The sequence below is a fragment of the Passer montanus genome, unplaced genomic scaffold, assembly GCF_014805655.1.
Source record: "Passer montanus isolate IOZ18808 unplaced genomic scaffold, ASM1480565v1 scaffold37, whole genome shotgun sequence".
Lineage (NCBI taxonomy): Eukaryota > Metazoa > Chordata > Aves > Passeriformes > Passeridae > Passer > Passer montanus.
The window spans coordinates 6894717-6915975 of record NW_024368485.1 but is presented as its reverse complement, the minus strand read 5'-3'; the positions used below and the strand labels follow the sequence as shown (position 1 = coordinate 6915975).

At 44.6% G+C, this 21259-nt stretch overlaps 2 protein-coding genes across 11 annotated transcripts in view; one reads left to right on the top strand and one right to left on the bottom strand.

Moving 5' to 3' along the window:
* Positions 1–3110: 3110 nt before the first annotated feature.
* LOC120505922 lies at positions 3111–6727 on the bottom strand. The gene is made up of 5 exons (XM_039716872.1): positions 6690–6727; positions 6063–6304; positions 5020–5100; positions 4251–4316; positions 3111–4113 (listed from the first exon to the last, which is right to left on the bottom strand). Exons 1-5 carry the CDS (start codon positions 6725–6727, stop codon positions 3908–3910), a joined length of 633 nt encoding a protein of 210 aa, XP_039572806.1. The 3' UTR covers positions 3111–3907.
* USP34 (ubiquitin specific peptidase 34) overlaps positions 6696–21259 on the top strand; it is a 111350-nt gene continuing 96786 nt past the window's right edge. For 9 of the 10 annotated variants that reach the window (XM_039716921.1, XM_039716914.1, XM_039716918.1 and 6 more), the window contains exon 1: positions 6698–6851. In XM_039716921.1, coding sequence (XP_039572855.1) covers positions 6809–6851 — 43 coding nt within the window. In that variant the 5' untranslated portion in view covers positions 6698–6808. Of the gene's footprint in view, positions 6852–21259 lie in introns of all 10 variants that reach the window. The other variant, XM_039716920.1, reaches the window with a different exon arrangement.

Sequence of the window (21259 nt, the reverse complement as noted above, 5' to 3'; positions counted from 1 at the left end):
TTTTTCTTTCTTTGGCTTATTCTTTTATTGGATGAAAATGCTGTGATCATATTTAAGATTTGTATTTGAAGGCGTAGGAAAAGTTCCTTGAGGTCTAGATAACTCTTGCTTCTGGCTTGCCTCATCTCAAGGACTTTGGTTGTGCTTGAAGTTACCACGAACTAAGTTGGGTTCCATTTGGAAGTACAGTAGCTGTTCTGACTTACCTCCGTGGATAACTATTCCATACCACGTTACTATAAAATGCCAGGAATGAGGTACTCTTGCTCTTTCTCTCTCTGGACTCTTTGCAATTTATTTCAAAGAGGTATTGCACTGTATCTTGACTAAACAGTTAATAATAGTCCGTGTTAATAACATGTGTAGACAAGATCTACGGTTATTTTTCTACCTAAAGTTTTGTAGTTAAATGATTTTCACAGATCTATGAAGCAGTATGAACACTAAGGTTGTGTACAGTCTTGGCTTCCCCATCTCTGTGGTGTCTTGTCTCTGTCCTCTAGCAGTCAGTGTGGAGCTCTGCCCAGGTTTCTCCCTGGATTGGGTGTCCAGTCTGTCTCCAGGCTGTGACTGGGATGAAGTGTGGCCGTTGTCAGAGCTGTCACAGGAGCCAGGCAGGCGTGGGGCTGTCGTGTGCCCCTCGGGGTGCTGTGGTTGGTAGCTTAGTGCTGTGTGTTCCTGTGCATGAGTTAGTGGTGTTCCTGCAGGATGTAGCTGTGCCCGGGATGTCTCCAGGCTGGGCTCTGCCCCTGTGTCTGGGAGCATCTCCTGTTCCTTTTGTGTGCTCAGCTCAGCCCGTCCCACAGGAAGGGCCTTGGGCAGTGGCACTGAGCTGGCCCTGCCTGGAGACCTCCTGAAACCCCCATGGCTGGGACTGCCTACAGCCTCCCAAAGTACTGCCAGAGTCACAGAACCCACTTCTTACTCTCCTTAAAGCTCCCACTTCCAGCTTTGTCATGTCTTCCCATCAGCAGAACCCTCAAGGCAATAGTGCCTTGACTGGGCAGTTTGCAGTGCAGCAGTTGAGTCCTGTCAGGGACACGTCTGGAAAGGACATGCAATGGCTGGTGAGCAGGCAGCAGAGCTGCAGCTCAGCAAAAGCTGTGCAGAGAAGCGAGAGAAGGGCATTAAAATGGAAATGAACCCAGCAGCAGGTGCTGGCAGAGCACAGCCCGGGAGTCAGAGCTCTGAATTGTTCTGACTCTGCATTCAGAGCAGAAATACACACGTGTGTTTGTGCTCTTCCTTCCCTTCAAGGCTGCTTGTTCACTGAAGATTTAAATGTGACCTAAACTCGCAAACCAGTCCAAAATGTATTTTTTCTGTTGATTCAAAGAAGAGTTGTTTGGTTATTTTGATACCTTAAGAGTTCTCTAGTAACAACATTCTAATCTTAGGTTTTGCTTCCCTTTTAGATCTAAAAATTTAACTGTGGTCTTGTCTTGTTCTCTTAAGATAATTGGTGCCTTTCCCTGATCTCTGCAGCTGCTATAAAAATGCAGCTTCTGTAGAGTTCTGGATACCATTAAAGATTTGACTTGTGTGTGTGCATATTTCTAGTGCAGTTATCCTGAATGTGAAAAAAAAAAAGACAATGTACATCTAAGAAAGTTCTAATGCACACTCTGTAAATCAAAATATATGGATAAAAAGCATGAACCATCATATAAACATCTCCATAACTTGTAATTATATGTAAACCAATGTTTTGTGCATATTTCTATACAGATTTTACTAAAAAAAGAACCCGAAAAACAAACCAGTTCTGTGTACTCCAGGTACATTGATGAATACAACTATTTTGGGGTGTTTTCTGTGTTTACATGGATTGATTGTCAGCTGATGAAGACACCCCAAGTACTTGTTTCAGGCTGCCATGATGTGTTTGCTACTGTAACTGAAGCAGATTATCTTCCAAAGCATTTTAGGTTAGTTGGTTTTGGTTTTTTTTTTAACTAGAATAATTTGGTGTGTGTTAACTGATTGGTTTAAGTGAACTATTTTCCAATAAAGCTAATATTTATGCAAAAAAAAAAAAGCTTTAAAAATGCTCATCTCTCTAGGAAGCTTTAAGAGTTACTGCTGATAGATTTTAGCACTGGAAAGGCAATAAAACTTCAGCTTAAAGGGAGAAAAATGCTGAAGATGATGCATTAAACTGCCTGAGGTGAGGGACCAGCCTGTCCTAGTCCATTTATCACTGGGTAAATGATCATTACTGGTCCCAGACTCCTGGGGTGCTGGAAAGTGTGGCTCAACTTCCTTCTCCCCCTTGCCAGGTTTGTCTCCTGGTGTTACGGAGCAGAACTGGAATGCTGGAGCCAGCCCTTTAAAAACCTGTAAAGAATAATCCTGTCCACCAGGAATGCACCTCTGCACTTCAATCCTCAAGGCTGAATTCATTTTTAGGCTTTCAACTGCATTACGTCCTCACCTCACTGTCCAAGGCTGTCCCTGGCAGCAGGGTTCCCTTGGGGAAAGGCTCAGCCATTCCTGTGGGGAATCATTTTTTGGGTCATTATCCCATGTACAGTGCACTCAACTACCTCAAAGTCCCAGATTTTACACCTACAAACCTGTGAGCACATTGCTTTGTGTTTTAAGTCTGTACAGGGAAAGAGGGGATTGAGGAGGAAGCAGTATTTTGGAGGTTAAGATTATGGAAGAAAACACACTCAGATTTTCCTTTTTATTTACTCCTTGTAAATAAAAGTCACCCAGCACTTTTCCCTGGGTCATTTCTCGGGTACTCTCTTCCCAGTCTCACATCAGTATGGGGTGCCTGTTTTTAGGTTGTGAACACCCTTGCCATCTTAAATCCTTTTCAACAGTCTCAGCTTTTCCTGAGCCTTGAAGTCTGCAGCCTTTTGTGGATCTTGTGATTTCAGCAAAGATTATCAGCAAGAATGAGGCTATTTAGCAACTGGAGTGGGGAGGGGAGTTAAAATTTTCTGTCCTGTGTTGGAGAGCAGGCTCCAGCCCCCTTCCTACCCCACTGCTGGTTATTGAAACAGGGACACTGCTAACCAGAGAGGAAAGCTCCCCAAAGGAACACTGCAAATGTGTGTTTCACCACTAAAAAGTCCAAATGTTCAAAAGAAGTGCAAAAGAAGTGTCTGGACCACCTTGGTAGTGATTCAGAGTCTGGTGGCAGTCTCTCATGCTCAGCAATGCCTTGTCTGTACCTACAAGATATTCGTGGCCAAATTTTGAGTATTCTGTATTATCTGGGGTAAATCAATTTGGATTTGTCTTCTAATGATGCTGTGACAGCAAAGCCTAGTTAGACATGGACCCTGCTAAAAAGTTTGCAATGCTGAAAGAGCAATGAAAGTAAAGTGCTGAAACTTAAATGTGGGTACACTTAAAACTGACTCTGATGCTTGTGGCTTCCAGCAGCATTCCAGACACGAGGTCAGAGATTGAACTGGACTCCAGTTAAACTGCTAGCTCAGTGTTGGGGCATGAATTTTGAAAATTCATGTTCTTGCTCTTAATCCAGTCCCAAACTTGGATTAAGGCTTTTAGTTTTGCCCAAGTCTTGCATTTATCTAAGTTACTCCTGCAGAAGAACTGTGCTGGCATTTTACCAGAGCAAATATTCCCAGATGAGGAGCACTGCAGCCAGGGGAGGGGAAGAGGCCTCCTGGGGATAAAACAACCTTGCTGGGCTGGCACACAGAGAGAATAAATGTTAAGAGGAAAAACAAGCATGCAAGAGCAGGAGGCTGATGATCTCTGTAACCAGGCCACTGACAGGTCTTGTCTGCAGCTTGCAAGCCAACATTTAATTTAATTTAAAAGAATTCAATTTAGTCTCCAGCTTAAAAAAAAAATTAAAAGTGTGCAGTAAAAGGAATGAGGCTTTCAATATCCTGTTCTGCTCAAAAGCAGGAGTGACTCAAGGTCACCCATGCTCTTGTGCTGTGCTCCTTGAGCCTGGCATGTGACACCAGGCTCCAGAAGGTCCCTGCTGCTGACTCTGGTGTTTGTGTGGGGCTGCACTCAGATCAGACAGCTGACTGCTGGTTCCTGTCTGGATTTCCTCATCGCCCAGGAAAGCCATCTCTGAAGATGATCTGGCAGTTCCTTTGGAGTCTGCTGGAAAAGTTACTGCTTGAGGAAGAGAGCAGAGAGAAAACTGAAACTTCAAATGAGACAATGAGATTGTAGAGTGAGGTGTTCTACAGGAACTGAAATCCTCTTGGACACACAGAAGGGAGGCAGCACAACATGAAGTGAAAACTCACGTGTAGATGCACCACATAAAATCCTCTGATCTACCTTTTGATGGACCTTGGGCTCTGAAATCCATGATGTAGAAGAGAAAGGTGGACACTACATTAATTCAGGCAGCAGCAGAACATAATTGCCATGTCCTGGACTCCTTTTATTCTTCCATTACGAATTCTCAGGCTAGCTGGAAGAGATGAAACAACCAAAAAAGGCTTTACAGGGTCCAGTACATCTGTGTCATTTTAATAACTAAACCAGTTAGCTATTAAATAGTTGTTATTATTATGGAGGTTTAGTGACATAACCAAGTAGTTTAATAGCTTACTAGCTTGTGCTGGTCAGATTTCTATCAACAGAAAATACATAATTTAGAAAAGACAGGAATTAAAACATCTATAAATTAAATCCAAGGAGAAACATCAGTAAAAAGTTTCAGGGAAGTTTTTAGGTTTTTAGTCACAGTCTTCAACCTCTCTCTTGTACTACTACCCCTTGTTATTCCCATTTGAAATACATTTGCATGTAATGCAAATACATGTTAATGTTATGTGAATTAAAGTGACAAGGGATCTGTGTCTCCTGTAGACTCAAGTTAATTTTCTGTATTAGTTTAAAATAGTAAAAGGAAATTTCCGCAGGGAATATTTAGGAATAGCTATCTTTGTTGATAAGCCTAACTTGGAAAGTATTTCAAAACCAAGCAGTGACAAGAACTCTGGGTGAAACATCATTCTTGCACTGCAGTTGTTCCCTACCTGTTGTTTACAGTAAATTGTCTCTTACTTTTGAGCAGCAGTGGGGTTTTTAATCTCGGGTTAACAAAGTGACGCCTCGAGGATTGTTTGGAGTTGAGCACTCTGTGGCCTGCAGTGGGAGGTTACACACACAGCCACCACGCTGTTATCAGCCTGGATAAATATACACACAGAATTAAAAAAACCCCAGAACTGCATATCCACCATGCCAGCAGATTTATTTCAAGTGGAAGAAATACGAGACAGCCACAGAGGAATTCAAAACAACTTTTTTTTTTTTTCTTCCCCCTCGTTTGGTGATTCTATTTGACTTTCCACTAAACTATAGTGCATCTGCATTGCGGCCATTAATAGATTTGGGTTTTTAATCCCGTGTACAGGACGGTGAACTCGCAGCGCTCGGAGTAACACAAGCACTCGCCACTGGGTGGTACTACAGAAATAAAAAATAGCGCTTCATCCTCGGGAAGTGCCTGCTGTGGGGGAAAACCAGCCGAGATCCATCGTGTGATCCATATTCCAGTTACATGTACCTGGGAGAGGGAGCAGGACTGAGACATGGCAAATTGAAAAAAAAAAAAGCCACAGATGTTTGCCTGAAAATTTGTCATCCAGGGGTTTAAACCTCGTTCAAAACGCACATAAGGCAGAGTGAACTAACTGCTAGTTGTAACAGCATAAATTATGTACCTCAATTAAAGCTCTGCGTTCATTTTGACCGTGCCTTTTATTTAGAAAAGGCTATTTCCAGCCAGTCACAGATGCCATCACTGATTGCACCGAATAAATCATGGTGCAAGAACGGGAAAAAAAAAAAAAAAGAAAAAAAAAAAAGCAGCCAACCAAAAACCCACCCCCCAACAAACCGGGGCGGAAAACTAATTAGTTATTAGTAGAAAACGCTACCGTAGCCCTCCACAAGCCCACTCCCGGGTGCGGGCCGGCGGCGCCCACAGGAGCGCCCGCTGCCCTCAGCCGCGCTGCGCGGGAAGGAGATGGCGGCGGCCCTTCCGTCCCGCGCCCCGCCGGCGGAAAACGCCAAGAAACCACCCAAAAGACCTGGAAACGCGCCTGGAAGTTGGGAGCTTCCTCGCCACGGAGCTCGGCTTAGCGTGCTAAGCGCTCTCTTCAGGCGGGAGGTCCCCGAGGCAGCCCGGCGAGCGCGGCTCCAGGCACCGAGGGAAGGGGCGGGCAGCCGAAGCCGCTCCCCCGCCGCTGTCAGAGCGGCGGCGTGCGCGCGTTCCTGGCGGAGATTCCCGGCCGCGGGAGGCGGGAAGAGGGCAGGGAGAGGGCAGGGAGAGGCGCTTCCCGCCCTTCCCCGGGCGCGCGCCCAACCGCCACCGCCGCCATTTTACCCTCCCGCCCCCTCGCCTCCTCCTCCCCGCTCGCCATCCCGCCGCTCGGAACCGCGGTGGGAAGGCGGGGCGAGAGGGAAAAGGGAGGAGGAGGGACTCGGCCACCTTCGCCTCCTCCTGCCTGGTCGGAAACTGCCGAGCGGCGCCCGAGCGCCCTGTCCCCCCCTTCGCTCCCGTCGCCTCCTCCTCCTCCTTCCCCCTCAGCAAAATGGCGGCGCGTGGAGTCCCTGGGAGCCAGTGAGTGACTCGGCTTCTCCTCCTCCCCCCCCCCCCCCCCGCCGCTGCCGCCGCCGCCGCCACAGGCTCATTTGCATTGATCAGCCGCCCCGGATCCCAGACCGGCCCCTGCCTCTCCCCGGTGACCCCCGCCCCGGCCCCCATCAATCATCAATCAGCAGCACCGAGCGGATCAATCAATGGTCGGGAGGAGGCGGCGGCGGCGGCTGCTGCTGTTAATGAACAATGTGTGAGAGCTGCGCCGAGCTGCTGGAGGTGTTAAATGAGAGTAAGTGCGGCCGCCCTCCCCCGCTTCCCTCCCCCCGGGCCGGGACCCCGCGGACCCTCCTCTGCACCGGGTTACAGCCCCGCTTCGCCTCCTTCCTCGCCTCTCCCCGCCCGCCTCGGGCCTCCCGGCCGCGGGGTTCCCTCTCTCCCGTGCCATGGAGGAGCTCCCTCCATGCCCTGCTCGCCGCTTCCTTCCCCCTTCCTTCCCCGCGGCCTGGGGCGGGCCTGCCGCCGCCGTGTCCCCGCTCCATCCCCCCTTTCCCCCGGGATCCGCATCCCCGGCAGCCGCGGCGGGGCCTGGCCGGGCTGAGGGGCTGCCGGAGCCGCTCCGGGGCAGCCGGGCCTGGGCTGGGTCCCCTTTAACCGGCAGCAGCAGCGGCGGCGAAGGCGGCTCGGAGTGATCGTGCCTCCCCCTCGCTGTGCCCGGCCTCGGTGCGCGGGGCAGGTGCTTTTCGGGCGCCGATTCTCCCGGAGCTGTGAGGGAAGCGGCGCCTGGAGGAGCCTGGCTCGGCTCGGCTCGGTTGGGAAGCTGCTGCCGGGTGTTTGGCTCTGGGGGTGGTCTCTGGCTCCCTCCCGAAGTTTCCTCCCGACGAGTGTTGCCGGCAGGGTCGGAGGGGTGATACAGCAGGTGTTCCCCCCGCTGCCGCCGCAATCGGGAGCGTTTGGGGCACCAAATTCCCTGTAGGCCTCGTGTATCCCTTGGAACCTGCGCTCCGTGGCGGCCAAGGTACCTTCCCGGCTTCTCAGGAGCTCTGCCTCGTGAACAAAGACGAAAAAACCACCATTTGTACGGATGCTGAGGAATTGAAACAACTTACCAGCTGAAGTTTGTGATTAGAGGGAAGTTTAACTATCTTGGATCTTAAACATGGCATTTTTCCTGGTTGCACTCTGCAAATCCTGTTCCAGCAGAGTGGAGCACAGAATGCTGCCTAGGACAGGGTTTGGGTAGAGTTGTCCTCACTCTTCTGAGGCCCACTTCCATGTGCTGTTTGTTCTTCCCTAGGATCCTACGGGAGTTGAATGTTGGCCTCTTTCTTGCTGGGGAAATAGGGTGCTCAGTGATGGCCAGCGTTTCATTTGAGCAGTAAAAATGTAGGTGTAAAAGTAACTTCTAGGAGAGTTCAGAGGCTGGATTAAATCAGATTATGTCGATGTTACACACCAAATGGTTATTTAAACAGTAGCTTCAAAACAAGACTAAATTATCAATTGTACATGATGACAGCTGCTTGTTGGAAGAGAAACCTTCACTTGCTTTGGATGGATTGATAAGTAATCATTGCTTAAACTTGATTTGGATTTGTATGATCAAATAGAAAAAAAGTTGTAACATTAAATTTGATATTTCAAGGAATCCCTGAAATTCCAGTATGAATTGATTTTTGCAGATGTTTTAAGGTAATTGGGATTGATGGAGATAGATGTTTCCCTATAGATAAAGCAATGTCTTCAATCACTTTAAGTTCTTTTTTAAATATAGATATATATATATAAAATTGGAGTATGGATAATTTAATGGTTCTGCATTATATAAGATATATCTCTGCTATTAAATAGAAGGAAATATGTCTTTGAAAGTCAAAATTCATTAGGAAAATTCTGCAGTAACTGCTGTTATGTAGTTCATTTCAAACAATGCTGCTTAAGTGACATTAGGTTTGGCCTTCCCTTCAGAGAAAGAAGCCCACTGTAAATCAGCAGAACTGTTTGGTGTGTGTGTTGGGATACAAAGACATGTGATGGTGCTCCCTTCTCACTGGAGTTGTGAGGATGGGATGGTTTCTTTTATAACTTCCAGTTGAGTGCTTTGTATTCGTTAAGTAATTATGAAAGGTACATAGTATCAAAATGATGTCAAGCTTGGGTTTTTAAAGCACTGCAACAGCAATGAAAAGTGGTAGTAAATAACGAGGTCATGCCCGAAATGTGTGAGCCACAGGCTGCCAGCAGCTCCCTTTGCTGCCCACGGAGCATTTGGGATCAGCTGTGCACCTGAACTCCCCAAGCAGGCTTTCAGAGAGGCCCAGGAAGCAGCATCTCCTTCCTTTGGGAATTTTCTTGCTAAACAGAACATTTTTACGTGGCTCTCACCGGCCTTTGTCTTCATTCACCCTGATGTTTACAAAACAGCCTTTGGTGTCAGTTCATTGCAGGTGACTTGCAAAGGGGGGTGACAGCAGCCCTCAGTGTGATGTTTGGCACGGAACACGTGGGGAGCTCCCTTTTCCTTCCTCCGGAGTTCCCAGCTGACAGAAGGGTGAAACTGAGCAGCTCTGCCCTCAGACAGACACATTTGTGTTACAGTGTGTGAGTCCCACTGCAGAGTGCTAGCACAGACCCCATAACCGTGCAGAGCTGGGCATTCTGTGCAGCTCTGACCTTTGTGTGGGCCCAGGGTCATGGCCTGGGCAGACTCCAGGCCCTGAGTTGGTCACAGGCACTCAGTGGTCCTGGCTCTGGCACTCAGGGGCTGCCTGAGGTGCTGGACTGGACACCTGTGGATTGGCAACCTCGTTTTTTTGGCCAAAAGTGTGTGAGTGTGCATGTATGTATTTAACATACATTGCTATGCTTAAGCATGAGAAGCAGGCAATATTGTGTGGGCAGAATCAGCAGTGTTGGGTTTTATTGGTATATATTTCTTTTTCTTCTCTTGCAGCATCTTGATTTTCAGCATTTGATCTGCGTGTTCAACCCAGTAAATTCCCTGATCTTGGAGTTATTTCCTGAGAAGTAGTAATTTCAAGTTATGATTAGATCCAGGAACTCAGTAAAATGTAAATTCCCCTACGAAATGTCCAGAGTTTAGAGGAGGTTTTGCTCTATAAGACAATCTGTTAAATCAGAGCAAACAGTCTTAATTTCTCACTGTAGATTTCTTAGCATCATTTACATTATGCCAGGCAGGGTTTAATAGGAGTAAAGTCTATAAAGAGTCTGATTTTTCTTTAATTAATCTTTCACAATATAAACATTTTTAGTAGCCTTTAATAGAAGAGGAAAAAAAGGGAAGGCACAATGGGCTGCTTTTTAAGATAAGGCCACTTATTTACAAAAGGCTTAAGAACAGATTCTCACAGCATTAATTATAGGGGCTCATTTAAATGTGCACAAATTTTACAGGAAAAGTGCATTGAGGACATTCTGTGCTTTTGTGTTAATCTACAGCATTCTGTATCCCAAAATGAACCCTGATACACTTTGCATTCCTTGGTTTCTTTGGATGCCAGCTCTTGTCAGTCTAGGAGGGTTTATATTGAATTTCATTTGTTCTTGAGTAGTATTTACATTTCTGTGCTGTCCAGAGGCCCTGCTCAGGACAGCTCTGTTTTGCTAGGCACTGCACGGATACCCAGATAGTCTGAACCCCAAAGTGAGCCAGAAACCACAGAAATGGAGCATCAGAGGTGGGTTTGGCTGTCTCAGGTCTCTTGCAGGAGTTCTGCAGGTTGCTGTGTCCCACCTGGAGCCACGGGCATGCTTTGAGCTGCCTGTAGATCCACACCATCCCTGTGGAGGCTTCACTCCCAAGTGCTGAGGACGTGGTGATCAGTGCTGAGTGTTTGTTGAGTGCAAGGCTGTCCTGGGAGTGCCAGTCTGGTTCTCAGAGCAGCCCTGAGTCAGTGTCCCCACAGTCCTGGCCGTGGTGTGTCGCAGGGAGCCCAGCTCAGCTCGGTTGCTACGAGGATTCCCTTTGGGACTGCAGCTGATCTTGATGTGTGTTGACTTAAAACCCCGTAGATGGTTCTGGTTTTGGTTTGGTTTGTTCTTCTTGTTTGGTTTGGGTTTTATAAAAGTAAGAAACAAAGATTACAACATGGAAAAATAGGTTTTATTATGTAGTGGCAGCTGTGGTTTTAGGTTACCTTGGTAGGCCTCGGTTATTCCCAGTTCTTGGTTTCTGGGAACAAAGTTTGTTTTCTTCCCAGCATTCTGCTTCATTTTTTCTCAATTACTACCTCTTCAGCCCATTTTTTTCCCAGTGAGCTCTGAAATCTTGTAAAATCAGTTCACACTGATGCTTAGAGCCTTCTAGATGTTATTCTACTACACCAGCTTGCAGGCTTTTATTCTCCGTATATTTTCTCTTCAGTAAACCAGAAAAGTAAAAAATCCCCAAGGACCAACCCAAAACAAACCCCCCCAGTGTACTGAAGCATAGGAGATGAATGTGGACTCTCACTGTTGTTTTTCTCTCTGTTATCACTGTCTGCAGAACTGCTCCCAGAGTGATCAGGTCCATAAAACACTTGGGGTGCTGGAGTGCTTGACTGTTTGTGTAGTTTCAGGATAACTCTGAATTTGGATGCTGGAGATTCTTGGCTTGACTCCTTGTCATGTTGTTCTGGCATGTAGGGAGTACAGTGAGTAGTCTTGGAGGTTGGGTTGAGGGTATGTTTACCTCGAGGTAGGTGAGAAAGAAATTGTGTTCCAGAACATTGCAGCATTCACTTTGCTCTTTGGGATCTGGGAGGATCAATATTTTATGCTGTGAGAACTGAGATATTGAGGATGTGTTATAAAATTATTACAACTGTTGCATCATTAACATCACTTGGTCTCCAAGAGCTGCTCTCACTTGTTCAGTGGTTACCTGTAAACTTCAGGATTGATTACTCTGGTGTTTTGTGCAGATCTAAGGTTTCATTTGGCTCTTTGATGATTCCTCTTGTGCAAAACTGTAGAAGTTGTCTCTGTTGAATGACTTTTTTTCTTTCTTCTTTTTTTTCCCTTTTTTAAAAGATTCATCTTTTTTCCCCCTTAAGTGATATTTCCATGTTCAGAATCTCTGCAGAGATGCTGTGGAGGATTTACTGGGGTAACTTCCCAGCCCGCTGGATCTTTGCTGTCTCCTGTTGAGGAAAAGAAAGTCACTTTCAATTTCAATGTTTATAACATGGAAATTCAGTAATTTTTTCATGTTTACTTTTGTCTTTGACCCTTTTGATGGCAATGAGCAAAGAGGCCTAAAGGAAAATGAAAATAACCTTTTCTTTATAGCAGCATTGCCAAATTGCAGTTATGGACCATGAAGTGCTACTCCAAATGAACTGGAGTAAACAGAGGGGAGAAATGGAAGGAGAAACTTGTATCCTCACTAATTGTGAACTTTCTAAAGTGAAAGGGAAGGTGACACTGAGACAAAGTTGGTTTGTTTGTAAAGCAATAGAAGGAAAAACTCTGACTTTAATAGCTAAAAGGCTTCTATTTTTGGAAAGATATTTCAGCTTTTGTTCTGTACAATTATTTTGGTTCATGTTGTTTGATGTGATCAGGAATGATTTTGTCCTGAGACTTTTCCTGTTCAGGCTGCTGCAAACTGGTTCCTTCTCATATCTCAGGCCACTTGATCAGTGATGCTGAAGATGAGTTACATAAATCCCGTTCTGCTGAGTTTTGGTGTGAGTTACACAGCACTGAGGTGTATTTACTGAGATACTTTTTTGTATATAGGGAAATCTTCTGTTGGATAAGTACTTGGAATAACATCCTTAAAGCCACAAGGTTCTGGCACTGTAGAGTAGTCAGGGGATAAGTTCAAGGAAAATGAACAGAGCAAGAAAGGAAAAGAAAAGCATCCTTTGCTTCATGTCCAAAAGATACTTAATTGATCAGTGTAGAACTTGAAGGCATCATGTTTCCCATGTAGGAAATCTTCCTGTTTGATCATTCTTTTGGTGTGTTTGTTGCTGTATTGCTTTCCCTCCCTAAGAGTAGTTTCAAATCACCCGAGTCCCAAGCAGTTCCTCAGCCAAATCCAAGACAAAGTGCTTGGGCTGTCTGGGATGTTGTTGGTGTTGGTTCTTCTGCCAGAGCAGCTCGTGGAGCTGTCCTTGAATGCAGAGGTGGTGCAGAGTCTCAGGGGCACCATGGATGCTCAGGCTCTGTCACTCTGGGGTTCAGGGGACAGGATTTTGGGGAGCAGACCTGGCTCCATTTCCCTTGGCCTGCCTTGGAGGTGATGCCTTGGCTTTGGGAGATGGATTTTGTCTGCCACACCTCAGGGCATTATGAGCCTCACCCATTCCTTTAATTCACAGAATTCCTTTCTGCTTCTTTTTCTTCCGTGTTATTGCTACTACAGACTTTCTGTGTTAGTGGTTTTAATTCCTTGCTTACTTGATTTCTCCATGTCACTGCAGTTTGCTTCCAGATTCTGTGTTCAACTAACATTGAGTCAGAAAAGCAAATCCTGGAATGGTGTTCTGTGTCCAAGTGATGAGCAGGCTGTGATTTGGTATTTTAGTGACTGGGAGGGAAGATCAATGTTTACTTCTTGGTTCCTTTTATTTAATCTATTTTCTTCTCTGAGTTTTTTTCAGGTAGCTAATAGGGATTTCTGCAGCCCAAGCTACACCTTTGTAGTTTTATGGATGCTGGGACAATGTGAAAAAGATTCTTACCATCCTCAGGAGCAAGTGGTTGTGCTGGTTCCTCAGTGCTGCTTGTAGTAACAGCGTGCTGCAATTAAACAGAGTTGTGGCCATTTAATTTCTGTTGTTTAAGCTTATATTGAGGTGATTTCTTCTTTCATTTTGTGCAGCAAATTGGCAATTTCTTGAAAATATTAAGAGGTGAGAAGCCATTCTTTCCACTTTGTTCCTTTCCTTGTATGGGAATTGATTTGCAATCTGAATGCTAAACACAGACATGCAACTGTGAGGATTTCTGTGGTGTTCTTAACACGTAGTAAAAATATCCAGCTTGTTGTAGATGTGCAGAGTTTTATTTCTGGAGTTGTTCAGATCCAGCACGTCCAGTGGACAGTGAGCTTAGAACTGCTTGTGAGATTTAGTGCTGGAGCAACTGGTGGAAGAAGTGGAAACTTGTCAGAAAAAAAGTCCTTGTAGCAAAGGTACCTTTGGGAGTTGACCTTTCTTCAGTTAATTTGTAGAAGGGCTGTGAGTAAGACTTGAGAAACCCGTGCCAATTGAGACTTGTTTCTAGATCAGCATCCCTGCAGGTCATTGGTTCCCAATAAGGAGGTGAGTGGCAAAACTTTTTTTGCCTTTTTCCACACTTTCCACACATGGAAGTATCCTACAATTCGTTGCACTGACTTTCACTTGAGAGTTTTTAATCTGTGTAATTGTGTATAGAAACATGCTTTATGCTGTGTTGTTGAACACTCATTGTCTTTATTTTTCTGTTGTGCTGCTTGGCTCATTTTGGGGGGATTTGATAATTTTTAGCAAGAGTATATTTTCATCTTCAGGAAGTGCTCAGTTGCCTATTTATTATTCTGTGATGCGTAATTATTGAATTCTTCATAAAAAACCCATGGTTTTCACCAGCAGTGAAATTACTTTTAAGTGGGTGTGAACTGAAAAACTGGTATTTTTCAGAGTCAGTTTCTGCCTGTAGACTCTGTTCTTTGCAAATCTCATCATCAAATTTCATTCTAAACTCTGTGGGCATCAACAAAACTGATGTGCTTTCACATCTGTGCTCTGCTTGGAGAAGCTGTGAGCAGTGCTGGAAATGGACAGCGAGGTGTTTGCTGGGGAGGGCAGCTCCAGAAAAGCTTTAGAAGGGCCAAAATATCCATATCTGCTGAGGAATTTGGGAAATGGGCTGTCTGTGAAGGCTTGTGGAGCACAGCTTACCCACCACTCTGACAGGAGCTGTGTGGTGGGGTTGCCCTCTGGGCTCACAGGCAGCAGCTGATGGGAGAGACTGAAAACTTTAGTTTTCCTTCTTGGAGCTGTTATGGGATAACACTGCGGAGTGTGAGCTCAAAAGCTTGATAAAAGTAAGTTCTCCTGCTTAGTTGAAGGATGGTCAGTGCAGTAAATCCTTGTCTGGTCTCTGACTTCTTTCACAGTTAACAGCAAACTGTTGCTGGTTTACTTTGGGTTGAACTATTTTTTCCCTCTGAGCTACTTTTTTTCCTTCATATTTGAAGAGAAACTTTGAGGTGCTGGAGTATTTCAAGTCCCAAGTGTCAGTGCTTGATCTATAATATCTAGAGTAGATGCAGTGTGATCAAGCTGATCAGAAATTGAAATCAGTTTCCATCAGTGTTTTGGGAACTCGATGGGTCTGAACAGCAGTGCCAGTTTGAGTCTTTCCAGAGTGACTTGGCTTTGAACTCTGTGTAGCCATAGCTGATCTGAGACCTGTAAGAACATTTGTTTATATCAAAATGGCACCTGGAAATGCATTTTCTGCTTGTGGGGGATGCTTGTCATGAAACTTAACTGCTCTCTTGGATATGCTTGTATGGACTCTGTGCATTGCCTTCAGCCATCTCTTAACCGATTATCTTTTAAAAATTATATAATTGTTTTAGCCAACTAATTACCTAATACACCATGTGTTTGAGAGAATTACTAAATCCAGATTATCTGGCACAAAGGAATGCGAAATTTGAGTGTATATCTGAAAGTTGAGAGACAGTGACTTCATTGCTAGCCTGTCTTTTCTCAGAATTTTATTGTCCTTTCTGAATGAGTGTAGCTTGCACCTGTGCTGATGGAAACAAATAAAGCCTTGGAGTTCAAATGCTGAGCAAGCTCTTCCTGGGCTTTCAATGAACTGCCTGAAGCTCCATTGAGGATAATGACCCATTGCCCATTTACCTCTCATCTCCTTGTTTAAGCAGCCTTAAATATACTCTGTGAGAAATGAATTAATCATATTTGCCTCTCACAGATTTTGTCCCTGAGACCTGGAGCACAGTCATTACATGCTTTTGTTGTAAATCTACTGGTAATCTATTGCTTCTTGTGGGCCAGGGTGGCTCAGTCGTGGGCCTTTTCTTTCTGCTTGTGGGGGAAAGCTGCTGCTGTTGTTGTCTGAAACTGATTCACAGCGTGCCAAGTAGTACAGCTGAACTAATTTGCAAAGTTCTCTCTTGAAAATAGAATGCTTCCTGGAGTAGGTATTTTAATTTTTGCATTCCTTGCTACTTTTAATTAAAACTGATAGAAAACCTCTTCGGTTTTTGGAACCTTGTTCATGCAATTAAGTCTTTGTTCTACTTATAAAGTAGTTTGACAGACTGAGTTCTGTGTCTTCACCTTAAAGTAGTATTTAAAAAGAAGTTCAGAGCTGGAGTATTGGAGAAAATTACTCAAACCCAGAGTCATTCAAGTACTGATACATTATGTTATTGAAAGGAAAGAATGCAAGTACTCTCTTGTAAACTGAAGGCGAGCAGTCCTTTATCTGAGCAGTAGTTTTGGCATTGACACTGTCAGCCCTAGCTTGGAAATTTACCTTGGGATAATTAGTGATATGCTGGGAAATGCTCAAATTATGCAGCGCTTGTCCAATCCTGCGTTGATTCCTTAAGAAACTTGCAGTGGCTGTTGTCAAAATATTATGATGGGCAGCCTGACTTTCCACATCTAGTATGTGTTTTGGTGATGTCAGGCAGACTTGATTGTGGAAATACTGCCTAAATTGAGCTGGTTTTTTTTGTTTTGTTTTGTTGGGTTTTTTCTTAATTGAAAGAGGAACTATGACAACTTCAATACAAAGAAAAAAACACAGCCCTCCCAGAATTGTAACATCTTGTCTTGGAGTCAAAGGCAATTCACAATACTGGGTTAAAATAGGACTCTGAAATTGACTGCTACTTCTTTTTTTTTTTTTTTTTTAACTCCAGTGAGTGGCACAGATGCTTTGAAATTGCTTTGTGGGTTTTTTTTTCCTTAGTAATATGTAACTTGCCTTTCCCTGGAGAGGGAGGACTGCAATATCCTGGCTGCTGAGGATCCCACGATAACAGAAGCATTAGGAGGTGCAGAGCAGGGATCCCACAGATCCTTCTGTGGACATGACTGCCATGGAAGCAGTGCTGGTGAACCCTGCTGGACCCAGGCTCAGCCCTGCTGTGCTGCCAGCTCCCCTGGAAATGCAGCAGCCTGGACATCCCACTGGCCAGGAGCAGCTTTGTGCACTCCTGCTGTGCAGTGCTGGGCCAGGGAGCCCTCTCAGAAGCTGGGGGTGTGAAAAGGACAATGTGGACACTCCTGGTTAATGTTTTTGGAGCCAGAGCAAGATGCAGTTTGGCCTGGTGAATTCCATTCCCAGCCAGATATCCCACAAGCTGGTGTTACCCCTTTCCTCCTGGTGTTGGATCAAAAAGGCCATATGTGCATTACACAGTGTTCAGCTGATGGAAGCTCCTTCTGCTCCTTGAACTGTGATGGGAGCCTCCTGCTTCTCTGTAGCCATGGCACTCAGTGCTGCATGGGACACTGCTTGTTCCTCACTCAGTGGCATAACCCAGCCTCAATTATGGATTTCACATTCCCATCTTATCCTGGCCAGATTGCCACTGTTGGGCATCTGTGGATTCAGTATTGCTGAGCTTTGAGCTGTGCCTCACTGAGTTGGCAAAAGTGAGTTTTCATGGTGTAGGAACCTGTTGGGCATCTGTGGATTCAGTATTGCTGAGCTTTGAGCTGTGCAAAAGTGAGTTTTCACTTTTTTAGGCTGGGCTTTGTGTGCAAGGTGCAGTGCTGCTGCCAGAGCTGGCCTGGCTCATGCTGCAGCACAGCTGCCCTGCATTTGAGGTGCTGTGGCTAAGAGTTTATTAGATTGTGGGTCACAAGGGTAGTTCTGGGTAGAACCAGCTCCAGTGTGCTGGGTAAATCTGGGTATTGTCTGATAATTGGCATTTGACTGCATGTAAAACCATGTGGAACTGCTCCTGGGACCTGTGGCTGTGGCAAGTTCTCTTTGAGAAGGTGGAAGTCTTAAGATGCTCTCAAGAAGGACTTTTTTTTTGTTTAGGTGGACATCTGCAGCCATTCTAAAGGGGGCATTTTAACCCAAAGCAAACGTGGCCTAGCATGATGAAAACTTCAGGGTGACATCACAAGGTGGCAGTTCTTAAATTGCCCACAGCTGCCCAGTGCCAGCTGCTGCTGATTTGCTCCAGAGTGCTTTAACTTCTGATTAAAGGAGAGCAAGTGTTTGCTGGAGAAGATAGGGAGGTGGGATGGGAAGGAAATGGAGAGATTGAAGGAGAGAACTTGTTGGTGTTTGCAGAGAAACAGAAGGTAAAGGCAGCAGTTACCTGAGGTCAGCTATTTGCCTGTTCTGGTGAAGTTGTATTTTGGAAATGCTGTCTGGTTGATGAACATACCAAGGCTGATTCTGCTCTTTGTGTAACTGTGCTTGCACTGGAATACTGAATTAAAACTCCTCAGGTCCTTCTGATCTCAGGGTGTGAGGAATTACTCAGGTGCTGAATAACCAGCAGATGATGTTGGGACACCAGTTGAAACTGCATTTTTCATGCTCTTTGAGTAGCTCCTGCATTTCCATTCCTAAGAACACAGTGCTGCTTAGACTTGCAAACCTTTGCCAGTTTTGTTGGAATTGCCTTTGTTCAAAAGTTCGTGTCTGACACGATCACATTTTGGTTTTTTGTAGGGAAATGAGACTCTTAAAGTTGCTAATTCCTATCTTTAAGCCATTATGTTGTCTACAAAATATTTGTGTTTTAATACTTGTATAATTTATAGTCAAAAAGTTGCAGGAAAGCAATCTGTTTACCAAGGTGTAATATTTATAAATACAAGAAGTTTAGAGTTTGATGTGGACTTGAAATGAGTTGAGGTGTGTTATGGGATGGAGGTGGTTGTAGGTATCTGCAGTGCTCCAGTGTTGTGATGAGTGTGATCATCAAGGTGATCATCATTAAAGGCACTCAAGCACCTTAACCAGGCCATTATTATAGAATTCTGTTGTGGGAGAGTTTGGGGTTCCAGATCTGATTGTTCCTGGCATTTGAATAAGTGTTTCTAATACCAAAGAATTAAAATTGTGTTTTCTAGTATGTTCTGCACTTGTGTTTCTCTTTGATTATGTGTATCTAGTCAGTGTTCTGGGATGCTTTTTGATGGTGTATCTAGTCACTATTCTGGGATGTGTTGCAAACACTGAGAGGCAGAAAGAAAACTTTTTCTTCACTGAAAAGTTGTAGGAAGTTTGGCCATTCAAACTTGTGGCTGACACTGTCCTGTTAAATACTTGTCAGGGCTGGCTTCATACAGGTTGGGAAGAACTCTGGAGAATCAATTTAAGGCAGTCATGAATTCTCTGTAATAGAAAAAGTAATTCTGATAGGTGAAAGTAGAAAGGGAATGGGAGATGCTGAACTCTGGCTATCATCTTACATGCTGTTGACCCTAAGCAAAAGAAACCCCCTACTGATCACTGAAAAAAAAAATGTGCTGGGTCTCTGTGTGAGCAATGGTACTCACACATAAAGTTATACATTTATATATATATATTTATATATATATATACACACATATAGATTTCTTTCAAGATTAGTATTATTGCTTCTAATGCTGTTTTGTTTAGTGTGTGGCTCACTTCTTCTGTTTGTTCTGTTTTTGATACTAATGTTTATTCTCCAAGTGATCTGGTCTTTCCCATGAAAAGCTGGTCCCAGATGAGGCTTGGGGGAGGGAGCACAATCCATATGCAACCAGACCTCATCACAGTTTGGAATATGGAGAAATTTGAGTTACAGATCTTGAAAAAGTGTTGAATTATTTACTTTTGATTCTGTTATGTTGCTGAAACTAGAGAAAGGATGCTTTTAAAAATGATTATTTTTGCTTGCCGTTTGATTTTGTACTTGGTATGATAAGTGACCTTTGGATATAAGATATTCCCCACAAGTCCAGCATGATGGCTGTCCTTGAGGTCTAATTACAGTGTGTTCCTCTAGCTCCCAAGTTCTTGCTAAAAATGCACTTAGGAGCTTTGCTTCCTTTGGCCACAGTTGTATTTTGAAATTGTGTTGCCTGGTTCTTTGCAGTTGATTTGTATTTTTCTCATCTTCTGTCGTTTTCTTGATTTAGTCAATTTATTTATAGGGGTTTTTCTGAGTTGAGGAGCTTGTGTTGTTTGTAGTACTGTAACACACTTTTAGCAAATCACCCTTCTGTGAGAGATTAAGTAAATCACCCAAGTTTTCATTTAGAGCTAGCCAAGTAAAACAGGAGACTGGGGAAACAGCAGGGAAATTATCTTTTTTTAAATTTTATATGAAATGTTTTAAATTTTTACTTTGATCATGGTGTGTTTTGGCTTCTCATCAGCTACTTGAATAACAATTACAGTTCAAGTCAGTCTGGTTTTGTTTTGTTTTATTTTATTATTTTTTAAGAATATCTGAAAGCTTACACACTAGAAGGTGTTAAGTCAGGTTAGTTCTGAGCTAAGCTTTTTGTTCTGTGGTTTTACTGTGACAAAAAGATCTCTAAACCATCTTGTGACTACTCAGTGAAATGACTCCTTGCAAGTATGTGGAAAGACCCCATTTCCTGCATTATATTGGTAGAATATGTTTAGCTGGAATTTACCTGCATCCTACTTTTCCTTCTTTCTGCTGGCTAGTTCTGTGTGTTTAAAGCCTTCAATATTCTGTTTTTTTGAGACTCTAAGAGTAACCACATCTTTGCCCACAGATGAGCAATGTTGGGGTGAAGTTGCTCCAGGTGGGGCGGGGCAATTTTACAACTCTGGTGTTTACTTCTCCCAGCTTCACATTCCTCACACTTCCCTTGCCAGCTTCCCCTGCTCACAAGGTGCCATGTGAGTGTTCCATGGCTTACAAAGGCAGCAGGAATGTGGGTAGTTTTCAGCTGGATTGGCCAGTTGGGTTTGTGCAGTTCCCAGGGGTTCCTGCAGGAATGCTGCTGCTGTTGTAGTGTGGGCTTGAACTGGGATCCATTGGTTGTGAAATGGGATCTAGTGCAGGGGAAGGTGTTTGTGTGCATGGGAAGAGGGAGGACTGGAGGGTGGAAAGGTCTGAGAGGCTTTAACTGTGCAGGAAGAGTTGGCAGAGCAGATTTAAGGAAGGAGAAGAAGGTTGAGCTCAGAGGTAGGGAAGGAGAGAATCTCTAACATTGCTGCCTCATGAGTGCCTGGAGGAAGAAGCAGCCACTGCAGATGTGAAGGAGCTGAGCCTGGGATGGGAGTGCCACTGCTGAGACAGAAACTTAGAGATCCTGGAACACATCTCATCAGTTCTCATTCATGAGAGCACTCTGGCTGCCACTTTGATGAGGTTCAGCAGCTCTGAAAGGACACAAGGATAGCTGGGTGCATTCTGTGGGAATCACTGTCTTAGGTGTGAAACCAGGGAGAGGTCTTGTCTGCCACATCAGTTTGCAGGAAGGAGGCTTGGTGCAGTAGTTGTTTTTGGAAAAGTGTGGCATGATTGATACTGCTGGATTTGAAACAGAAAGTGTGAGAAGGTGGGGAGGCAGCAGATTGAGGAGCTTCTGAGGCATGGCAGGATGCTGGAGTATGGGAGAGAGTAAAGGACAGGCTTTATTCTTAAAGTCTGGTTTAACTACTGGCCCCTTCAAGGTAGAAGAGAACCGATTTAAAAGGAGAGGCAGACATCATCATTTGGAAGTGAAATTG